Genomic DNA, 12,036 nt, shown 5'->3' on the forward strand with positions numbered 1-12,036 from the left:
TCAGCTACTCAGCACAGCGGTGAGAATGGCAGAAAGCGTATCAGACTTTACAATTTTTTTAACAAAAAAAAGCTAAACTAAAGTCAGCGGCGAAAATGACGTAATCGCGGTGGCTCCGCCCGTGCGCGAGGGTCTCACGCGCTGTCGATTCGCGAGGTCGTGCACCTCTCGAATTTTGTAACTTTGCGCGCGCCGCGACTCAGCGCAATGAACAAAGTCATGTTTGCAGGATTCATACACCTTTACAAGGTGGAATTAAAGCACTTGTACGTAACTTTAAAGGTCCGTTTCAATATCTCCCAGCACCTTAAACTTAATAAAGTTAAATATTTATACATATACTCGAAATAATTCGCTTTTTCATCACATTATTTAATGGTTGTTTATTTTCAAAACGCCCAATCTTAACGTCTTCACGTTTTCTCATGTTTCATCCTGGAATTACAAGAGGCTCGTATTTGTTAACGTAATACGAGAGAACTGTGCGAAGTCGCGCTACGGTCACTAGTGAAAAGAATAAACCTAGCTTTTTATGGTCCTTGCTTTCACTGGATGTGAAAGACGCCATTAATTTACATGCGTTCATTTTCAAATTCTAACGTGCCTGTTTTTCATATGTTAAAACCAGACTCGGTGTGAAAGCCTTAAAATAGAAATCTCTATTGTGAGGGTCATGTCAGAAATAAATCATCTCTTTCTGCAGTATCTGGTTATATTCTAACTTGGCAGTACAACGGACGTTTACAACAGTTGTTGATCAGACACTGACCCAGGCTGAGTTTATCAGATATTAAATAATTTAAACTTAAATAATTGTACTGAAATCCATGATTTAGGTTTCTCTAATTTTGCAGTATTTATATAAACATGTTTACAGCTTATTTTTTTTTAAAGGAGGCATTTTGTATACAATAGTTCCAGGTTTCTACAATAAATAGTTAATTGAACAAAAAAAACTTGTTGTAATTTCTTTAAGGGTCAGTGTATCTTTTAATAATATACAAACTAACTGTGATACCGTGATAACCGTGATACCGCGGTATTTTCTGAGACGGTTATCATACCGTGAAAATTTCATACCGTTGCAACCCTATTGCTTACAGCTATTATCTTTTACCAAGTGATTTGATCTTATAAGGACTGCAATTACACCCATGTCTGGATCATTTAAATGTCTATTTCAATGACAACTCTCTGAAATGCTATACGTATTTCATAAGCAACTTCCAATGTAGCTAAATCAGCTTGCTACCTTGTGACAAATAAATGCATGTTTAATCAGAAAAATTTGATTTCCAAGTTGCCTGCTAGGGCTGCTTCAAGGATGAAGACTTTGAACCTTCTGGGAACTGTACCAGGAGAACCAAACCACCTTTGTTTAAATAAATACCCTACAGCTAAAGTGATGTGCAGTTGAGAAAACAGAAGAGGTGCTGCATGTGTTAATGAAGACAGACAAAATCTGCTCCCGTGGAAAACCAGACAAACTGAACAAATAGCGCTCCTCTAAATATTTGAATATAATGAATAGATGCAAAACAAAAGCTATTAACACTTATTGGAGAATAACTATATAAACATTACAAAACAAAGCATCCCAGCTCTAACAGACAAGGGCCAGAACATATTCTTTAGCAATAGATGTGTTCGTATTCATATCTGCCATGTCTGGCATGCAACAAAGGACATAAATATTCCCTTCAACCTACAATCTGTAGATTAAGAAGACACAGGAATGCATTTCCTGTAAAGAGAGACACATGAAATGTTGAAAGGAAAAAAAACTACACAAATATTTAAAAGTACAACTTCCCTGCATTTGCACACAATGACATTAACAGGAAAACAACTCCATACTAAATACTTTCATAGTTTAAAATGATTTAAATAAGAAATTCTACTAAAGATCAGAGATTCTAAACAAACAGCGCTTTAAAACACACAAAACTCAAATGGGAACTCGGGCATGGACAGTCCAACACAGTCAGATGCAGAGATATATAAAGATCAAACCACAAGCAAAATGTTAGTATATTAGGATGTGACCCTCAAGACCAATTCCAGCTCAGAATACCTTATCGACACGACGGCGCCCCCACAGTCCTCTGGGTGGGCCCGGCTTCCGAGGTTTCACCGTCTCTTCATGTGCATCAGCAGGTGCTGTACAACCTATCAGGAAACAGGAGAGGTGAGACTGTCAGACACACTAGACACCACAATAAACTGATCAGAAATTAACCATGGCCCATTAAGAACGGCAAAAAAGAAGCAAATAATGTCAGAATGACGATAGATAATGACAAACGTGCTCTTTCTAAAAACTCTATTTTCTATTGTAATGAGAAACACTGGATCACATGGACAAATATTAACCAGTGGGGGGACAGGACTGCTCACCTATAAAACATGGGCTACATTCACATGTCACTAATCAACTGCAATTTTCTAAGATATGATCCTTCTGTCTCAATAGATCAGATATTCATTTGTAATTGATCCAACTGTCATGTGTGACGGTTAAAAAACTAAAATGAAATCAATGCACGTGTTGCATGTGCACGCGTGTCTGCACGTGTTGCATGTGCACGCGTGTCTGCACGTGTTGCATGTGCACGCGTGTCTGCACGTGTTGCATGTGCACGCGTGTCTGCACGTGTTGCATGTGGCACCTGATAGCAGATAAATCTGTGCTCACTCTTCACAGGCACTCAGGGATCATTTCAACATCCTAAATCCATTCATCCAACTAAGTTTTTCAACAAAAAATTTGACAAAAAAATGTTTGATCTAATAAAAAGTAAATACAAAATCAAGAACTAGTGCAGGAATCAACCAAAGCTTTAAGCCATATAGAACACATCATAAAAGAACACGACTAAACACATTACCACCGTAACAGAGCATGACTAAACTCATTACCGTCGGCATTGTTACTGGGCACGCCGCTGGCCTTGTCCTTTGCAGACTCCCCACGGGGTGCCTCCGTGTCTGTGGAGTCAGATTCCAGCAGGTCGCTGTAGCATCGGGGCGTGACCTGACGTCTTGGCTGTCTGCGTGTGGGGCTCAGAGCGTTAGCAGGGTCCTCTGCACGGGACCCATCCTCTGCTGGATCACCTGGCTCGCCCTCTTCCCCTCCGATGCCGGACGCGCAGAAAGTCGCTGTGTGCCGTCGCTTCATCTGAACTGCGGAAAAGAGAATCGGTCACATAAAAAGGTCAAAGGGCAGTGGGGGGAGACACAGTAGGACATCTCTGGGAAGACAGAGCCGGGGGACACAAAAACATACAGTACGAGACACAAACAGACAAAATACTCAAATACTCAATTTGATACTCAAATCAAAACAACTTAGCAGCAGGTACCAACAGCAACAGACTACTAACAGCAACTGATAGCTGTCAATGAACATGTAAAATGAGATACAAAATAAGCCATGTGTGTTAAAGTATCCTGACAGACTGCAGCACACCAGATAGTCCAAGAGGCGCTGGCACTACCCGGTGTTTCACATTCACAAGAACCCACTGGGTTCGTCAAAACAAACGATCTGAGCCAGGAGTGTCTGACAGTGTCAATCACTGATACTGAAATGGGTATTATTGATTGAATTGTTTGTTAAGATTTTCAAAACCACCATTTTCAAAATATATATGCTCCTCTTCCATTTAAACCAATGAGTCTAGTACAGGGTATCTGCACATTTTTAAATCTCAAATTCAATGACTTTTAAGACCTTTTTAATACCTCTCACAAGAACGAAAATTGGGAGGGAACGAAAATTGTTGACGTTGTTGAGGCCGTATACTCCAGCGCTAGGAATCTAGCAATAGGACCCTAGAGCGGTTATTTTCTGCATGGTCCTAGCGCTAGATTCGGCAAAGTTCACATCGCGCCAGAACTGAACAACACACACTTACAATAATTTAATGCCTTCCCTCATAAAATTCCAGACATTTTAAGACATTTTTAGGCCTTGAATATGGAAAACTAAATTTAAGACATTTTAAGACTTTTTAAGGACCCGTGGGTACCCTGGTCTAGTAGAAATGTTCTGTACTGAGGTGGTTACACATAGTATTAGCCACCAGAGGGCAGTCTACTGGTGAGAAAGAAGAATGGTGAGGATAATGTTTCAGGACTCAAAGGTAAACGCCTTTGCCTTTGTTTAGGATGATTTAGTGTTTCGGCCCAATGATAAAAGTGAGCCAGCCATTCCATGTAGAACTGTGTACACATCTCCAGTGACACCTTAAGGGCGTACTCACACTAGGCACGGTTTGCTCGTTCTGTGCTGGGGCCCGGTTATCCCCACTCCCCTTCTGGCCTGCACTCACACTGGCTACATCAAGCCGGCCCGAGCACACTTACGTCATCACAACGCCACTTTATTTGGAAAAAAAGTGCGCTCGCACAAAACTATGGAGTTCCCAATTCTCTTTTTATTGTATTTTTGGAGTCGTTTTGGGAGTGCAGAAACACGGTGCAAGCACAGATTTATCGATCATTTGTCATTTGCCGCCATGACTGTTTAACGTGAGTGTCGCATCACTGACGTCATGTTTGAGTTCCGGCAAAATGAACCAATCAGACGAGGCACCAAGCGGGCCCGGGCATGGATAGCGCTCACACTAGGAGCAAACCGTGCCCAAGTCCACGCAAATCGTGCCCTGGCCGACCTCTTCAAGTGGGCCCGGGCATGGTTCGGAGCGATCACACTAGTCGAACGAACCGTGCTTCGGCAGGGAACCGTGCCCGGGCCCGGATCACAGACCCTAGTGTGAGTACGCCCCAATTTGGTCGCACGCGTGACCTAATTTCTCAATGGTGCGACTAAAACCAGTGCAACTAGCTGTTCGACGGGAAAAAGTCTATGTGGTCCCTGTGGTTCAACAACAGTCCAGTGTTAATTTCGTTGATGAATAAATTTTGTCATAGTTTTCGTCAACGAACCTTTTTTCATGACGAAAACTAAATAAAAACTATACGAAGGGATAAAAACAATGACTAAAATATTGGCCAGCAACGACATTCAAATCAGACCTGATTTAGTTTTGAGAAAGGTAGGGATGAGTTAAGAAGAGATCCAACCATAACTACTTTAGCGTACACGGAGAGGTGGGACAAACCGGGTAACCGTCCAATCAGAACTAACGTCTTCACATCGCACAGAACCCGTTAGGACCAAACCAGCCTGTGAACTGTGGTCACTCATGAAATTCAACTCGAAGTTAACTCGACAATGTCAGCAGGGAGAAGGATAAGAGGCGATATATGGACACATTTCTCCTTTGACTTTGAGAAAAACAAGTCGGTGTGTAAACCATGTGGGACGACGATGTCGGGAAAAATACGACAAATTAAACGACATCTGCGGGCTATGACATTGCTGTTTTTACAGCACCCAGTTTTATATAGAGTGTAATATGTATTGTTCATAACAAACTCCATGTTTTCAGGTAGAGCAGGCCTACTGGTCATCAATGTTTTGTTATTGCTATGCTCAATAACTAAGTTCAGTTCAATAAAGTTGTTTGGAAATCTTTTTTGTATATACAAACGATAATATTTTGTAACTGGTTAATAAATTTCACTTTGTGCAAGTGTATATAATGACCATTTATATTTTAGTCAACTAAATTCTAATGATAATTAGTCGACTAAAACTAAAAACAATTCCAATGACTAACTTATGACTAAAACTAAATTACATTTTAGTCAAAAGACTAAGACTAAATCAAAAATTGCTGTCAAAATTAACACTGCTCCCCTCTGCCTTTCACCGGCAGGCAGCAGCACACAGATCAGGTAAGGCAGAGATGATAATCAAGTCTAACGTTGCCTACAATATTGCAAAAGAAGAACTTCCCTTCACTAAATTCACCGCGCACGTCTAGACTTCCCTTCGTACAGCTTTAGACAAGGTTGCGCCATTACGATACAAGAGAGCCACTGAGAGAAGAATAGCACCATGGTACAATGAGCACACGCGTAGTCTCAAACGAGCCACGTGGATCCTGGAGCGTAAATGGCGAAATTCGAAGTTAGAAGTGTATAGACTATCATGGAAAAGCAGACTTATTGAATATAAGCATGCCCTCCATACGGCAAAGTCCTTATACTTATCAGCCTTAATAGAAAAACATAAAAACAATTCAGGACTCCTTTTTAAAACTGTTTCCAGCCTTACGAGGAGTTACGAGCAAATCAATTCTCTAATTCCACTAGAGTGTAGCAGTAACAATTTTATGAAGTTCTTTAATGAGAAGATTGATAAAATTAGGGAAAAAATTAGTAGTGCTCTCTCAGAGCCTGTCAACATGCCAATGCACCTTGACAGCTGTCTGGTCAGCTCTGATGCCCTGTTAGAGTCCTTCTCCCCAATTGGTCGCGAGGAGCTTATTTCACTGGTAAAATCTGCTAAACCCTCCACATGCATACTAGATGCTGTACCAACCCATCTACTTAAAGAATTACTGCATAGCAATGTAGAACCGTTGCTTACTATAATAAAATATTCTCTGAGCCTGGGCTACGTGCCCAGTTCATTTAAACTTGCAGTCATCAAGCCGCTAATTAAAAAACCTGGTCTTAACCCCCAGGAACTGTCCAACTATAGGCCAATTTCTAATCTGTCATTCATATCCAAAATTTTAGAGAAAGTAGTTTCTTCTCAACTCTCTTCCTTCTTACAGACAGAACATGTCTTAAGAGTTATTTCAGTCTGGATTCAGAGCTCATCACAGCACTGACTAAAGTATTGAACAATCTCTTAATATCCTCTGATAAAGGACACGTTTCTTTTCTCATACTGCTAGACCTCAGTGCTGCTTTTGTCACCATTGACCATAATATTCTACTTACTAGGCTGGAGACATGCATTGGCATAAGAGGTCAAGCACTCTCCTGGTTCAGGTCCTACCTGACAGATCGTTACCAATTTGTACTAGTAAATAATGAATGCTCAGAGCTTTCTAAAGTAAAGTATGGTGTCCCACAAGGATCTGTACTGGGCCCCATATTATTCTCATTATATATGCTACCACTGGGCACTATCATTCGTAGGCATGGTATTAGCTTCCATTGCTACGCAGATGATACTCAGTTGTATATATCTTCTAATCCAGATGATATCACTACAACTCTCAAGATTGAGAACTGCATCCAGGACATTAAAAACTGGATGGCATCTAATTTTCTTCAACTAAATTCTGACAAGACTGAGGTGCTGATTCTTGGGCCTAAAGCTGCTAGAAGCAATTGGGCTGATATTCCCCTTACCCTAGATCAGGGGTACTCAACTGGCGGACCGCGGTCCGGATCCGGACCCGAACCCTCTCTCATTCCTGATTAACTGGATACGGACCAAAACAAAACCGTAGCATTTATTTCAGGGCTATTGAAAAAACGCCACCCCACGCTCAACAACTTACGTTCGCCACCCCCGCCCGCACCGGACCTCGGGTCACAGGTATCTGCCAAAATTGGACCGCGGACAAATTTAGTTGAGTACGCCTGCCCTAGATGGTTTTTCAGTAACACCTAAATCTACTGCAAAAAGTGTCACTATTGATTCTGATCTTTCATTTGACGGACATGTATGCAATGTCACTAAGGCTGCCTTTTTCCATTTACGTAATATCGCCAAGCTGAGACACTTACTTTCATTAGCTGACGCAGAGAAACTGGTCCATGCTTTTGTCTCGTCGAGATTGGACTACTGTAATAGTCTTCTAATTGGATGCTCTAAACAGTCCATAAAGAAGCTTCAACTTGTACAAAATGCTGCAGCTAGAGTCCTAACTAAGGCTTGAAAATTCGATCATATTAGTCCCACTCTCGCCGCATTATACTGGCTTCCGATTAAATATCGCATTGAATTTAAAGTTCTTCTATTAACCTATAAGTCTCGCCCTTTGCGCTCCCAAAATGCTGGATTTCTCCTAGTTCCAAAAATTTGTAAGACTACAGCCAGAGGCAGAGCTTTCTCCTTTAAAGCCCCCCAATTATGGAATAGCCTTCCAGCTCCAATCAGAGATTCTGACACAGTTCCAATCTTTAAATCTAGACTTAAGACTCAACTATTTAATCAAGCCTTCAGCTAATATTCCCCTTGTAAGGTGTAGGGGCTTGGGGGCCCCCAGACGTTGACATTTCTGGTGATCTGAGATGTTGATGCTGTCATCCAGCTGTGGCATGGCATCACTCTATTTGTGACAATAACTTGACTGGAAAGCAATGTCTCAGTGAGCCCTCATGCCTGTGGTCACCTCTGAACCCCTCCCTTTAGTTATGCTGCTATAGATTAGCCTGCCGGAGCCACATGCTCATCACTGGCACGTGAGCTATGTACATTTAAATCAATGGTGGTTTAAATTCATGTCCACTCAGTCTGTATTTCTATCTTCTTGCATGCCTCCACCCAAGACGATTGGATACAGGCACCTGCAGGCACCTGGGGGATGGTCTGGCTTGCCGGTGGATGTGCTGATGCCAGGGTTGGATGAGACGTTGCCACGAGGGGTCATGCTGATGCTGGCCCGCCTGAGGCCCACCGCCTGCACCGAGGGGACTGAGGCTGCTTGGCCAGGGAACAGGAGCCTTGACTGTTGCTGTAGAACTTTGAAACCACCCTGTGACCACGGACTTGTGTTAACGGGCCGCCCAATGGAGGATGGGTTCCCTTTTGAGTCTTGGTCCTCCCGAGGTTTCTTCCTAATCCCCACCATATAGGGAGTTTTTCCTCGCCAATAAATTTGACTTTGACTAAATTAAAGTCAGAAATAATTCTTCAGAAGAAAAATGGCTGGAACGTAAACCCGACGTACAGCAATGATGTCGCGTGTGACAAATAATTTTAAAAATGTGAAACCGGTAAAACTGCGGTGTTAAATGTGATGCAGTCGAAAAATTTAGGTGCACCTAACTTTTGTGCTGGTGCACCTAAGAAAAAAAGTTAGGCGCACCAGTGCAAAAAGTTAGTCTAGAGCCCTGTACATTATCCATTAGCTGCACAAAAGTGAAGCCATGTGGTAGAGCCAGAGTCAATGGCTCTACCACAAAGATATGCTGCAACTGTGGTGTGTGGATGAAGCCCATCACCAGCACAAACACTACCGTATATGATATACCCTGTTGTAACATCAGGAAAGTGTGAAAAAATAAAATCCACCCAAGCCTACTCCAGAAATACATGTTCATCATTCGACATCTGCTCTTAACAAGTGTCTTACAGATCAGTGTGCTCCCTGGCATCCAACACAATCTTGGTGTACCTAGCATACCAGATGAGCTCTAGAAGCCCATAGAAACATGTACAGAAATAGTCTGTACTGTAATACTGAGCAACCCAGTCCACAGGGATTCCTAAGAAGTGCAGGATTACTGTTTTTATACCTGGTTCATGTGAATGAGGAGCTAGCACAGAACAAACGCCTAGTCTAGCTAGAAGCCCGCAAGGACTGGACTGAACCTCTGCTCTACTGGGCTCTCGTCTGGACCTCTGCTCTACTGGGCTCTCGTCTGGACCTCTGCTCTACTGGGCTCTCGCCTGGACCTCTGCTCTACTGGGCTCTCGCCTGGACCTCTGCTCTACTGGGCTCTCGCCTGGACCTCTGCTCTACTGGGCTCTCGTCTGACTGGACGGTGGTTAGTGAAAAATTCCTCTCATGCACTAATTCAGCTAAATGTCCACTGTGCAAAAATAGCAATAAAAGCTACTCCACATCCATCTTGTCTCTATAGTTGTGTCTCCTTGAACAGCTGCGGAGAGACCCAGCCATACCTTTAATTCTCCTGATTTTGTTCTCCTCGATCCTCGAGCACTTCTTATAGCTGAAGAGCACAAAAATGATCAACAGTTTAAGTGGAAAAAATGATGACAAAGGAATTCTTAAGTAATATAGATTTACATGTACTAATTAAAAACCGGATAAAAGTTATTAGTGTCGCATTGTCAGTCACTATGGCAGTGATGCTAAAACACTGCTAACCCCGGCAGTAACACTGCTAACGTCGCTAAACGCGACACATACCCGCTAACCCCGGCACCAACGCCACCATCCCTGATACTGCTGCTGCAAACAGCAGCTTTCATCAACTTACATGCAGCTCTGACGCTTCTTGTTGGGCCCTCCGTATTTCGGCTTGTCGAGACAGAACACACACTCGCCACAGTCCTCTTCCCGACAGCAGCCCTTGCAGAGAAAGCAGCGCTGCTGCCGGATACCCAAGGCCCTGCGCTTGAACGCTGGCCTGTGCTCAGCAGAACCGGTGCTGTCTGGCTCAGAGTGAGAACCCAGATCTGCTGGACAGACCACAGCAAAACGGTTAACATGGTCAACAGTCAACAAAGCAAAACCATGAACAATTTTTTTTTGTTAATCAACACATGTTTATAATGTGACTAATTCAACACAGAAGAAAACAGTTCAATAATGTGTGTTGTAACCTAATAACTAGAACAGAAGACAGTCCAGGGTACAGGATAAGAACAGAGAGAGAACAAACAGCTGATGGGTTGAGGACACAGGAGGGGAAGTGAAAGGTTCAGCATGCGCTGAGGTTGCATTTAAACACAGAAGGTGAGGTAGACAGTCTGACAGAGAAGGGAGAATCCATAGCATAGTTGTTTTAAATGTGAGTAGGAAGTCTGGCCTTTATAACAGCTTCTCCACTGTTATAATGTTCACTGTACCACTGTTCACTGGTTTTCTGGACGCTTGAACACAGCAAAAGTAAAGTGCTACTAATGAGGGAAGGGCCAATAGCCTTAAACAACAATATTTAGAGAAAACAATTGTTTTATACAGACAATTGTTTTGTCGCAGATGCACCTCTTATGGCCAAAGGACCACATCACAGGGTTTGGTGGCTCAGTTTAAGCATTAAAACGAGCTCTGGACAGAAGAGTCTTTAAATAAAAGTTAACTTCCAGAATCAGATGACTAGATGGCTGAAGATCGACTTCAGTTCACCCTGATGAATGAGTAGCCAGTGTGCATACCCTCAGTGTCGGGTGAGGGCGTGATGCCCTCTCTCTCGTGCAGCGGCAGGGCGCTGAGCCGGGGAATGTCGTCTGGAACCACGGCACGAGGCTGGCCTAGAGCTACTGCTGCTGCCCGACACACGTGTTTTATCCTTGGACCTCCGATCAGATGCCCCTACAGAGATCCACGGAAGATATTGCAGCAGTACTGTTTGGCTTCTTTGGAACACACCAAAGACATTAACAATTTATATAAGGGGTACATTGAAATAAAATTGAACTCTAGTAGTTGTGTGGGCAGTCAGCATCGTCGTGTGCACACACGCTACCTGAGGTCCTTCCGTGTTTGGCCACCTGCTCAGTTTCCTTCTCCTCATCCTCCGACTCTTGGCCGTAACGGCACAGTCCCCAACTCTGACAGTGCCAGACAACAGCTGGCAGAAAGTGGCATAAAATCAGTACCATCCACTCATCAGGACGACCAGAGAACAGAGGCCCTGCCTCTTCTTCATTGCAGTATTTTGACTCATTATTTAACCTAACTTACGCCCCAAACCTCATTAAAAACTACAACGAATATTTATGTCCAACATCAACAGATAAATAGAAAAGTATAAAAAGAACAGCAAATAAGAGATAACTATAGTAAGATTTTAACGTTTGCAGAACTTGGGAAAAGCTCTTATCCAGATACATTTACCAGCCTGTGATTTAACCCCATGACCCTCAGGTGCGTGACAGGAACCTCACCTGACCCGATTTCAGCTGTTTCTGCTGGTCGATTTTAATCAGCTGCACCTTGGCTCTTTTCAGCAGGTGGAGCATCCGCTTGTTGGCACCAGAGAGGTTGATTTTGTGGATGGAGCTACTCTGTTCCACCACCACCTGAGAATCTTTTGCATCCTGAATTTGTACATCCGAGTCCTCCAAGCTGGTACTCTCTGTGCAAAGAAAAATTTATCTGATCTACAACGGGTGGGCATCATATCGCTAAATCAGAAATTCACACTTTTTTTTTTTTAAGTGATTTTGAAGTAGTACTCAAAAGCCAT

At 42.9% G+C, this 12,036-nt stretch overlaps 1 protein-coding gene across 3 annotated transcripts in view; it reads right to left on the reverse strand.

Moving 5' to 3' along the window:
- LOC143517216 (histone-lysine N-methyltransferase 2B-like) overlaps positions 1 to 12,036 on the reverse strand; it is a 51,711-nt gene that overhangs the window by 23,309 nt on the left and 16,366 nt on the right. For 2 of the 3 annotated variants that reach the window (XM_077009459.1, XM_077009457.1), the window contains exons 4-10: positions 11,735 to 11,925; positions 11,314 to 11,418; positions 11,003 to 11,159; positions 10,102 to 10,303; positions 9,782 to 9,831; positions 2,920 to 3,183; positions 2,075 to 2,169 (exon numbers count right to left, since the gene is read on the reverse strand). In XM_077009459.1, the coding sequence (XP_076865574.1) occupies positions 2,075 to 2,169; positions 2,920 to 3,183; positions 9,782 to 9,831; positions 10,102 to 10,303; positions 11,003 to 11,159; positions 11,314 to 11,418; positions 11,735 to 11,925 (1,064 nt within the window). The remainder of the gene's footprint in view (positions 1 to 2,074; positions 2,170 to 2,919; positions 3,184 to 9,781; positions 9,832 to 10,101; positions 10,304 to 11,002; positions 11,160 to 11,313; positions 11,419 to 11,734; positions 11,926 to 12,036) is intronic. The other variant, XM_077009458.1, reaches the window with a different exon arrangement.

This window comes from Brachyhypopomus gauderio, chromosome 6 (genome assembly GCF_052324685.1).
Source record: "Brachyhypopomus gauderio isolate BG-103 chromosome 6, BGAUD_0.2, whole genome shotgun sequence".
NCBI lineage: Eukaryota > Metazoa > Chordata > Actinopteri > Gymnotiformes > Hypopomidae > Brachyhypopomus > Brachyhypopomus gauderio.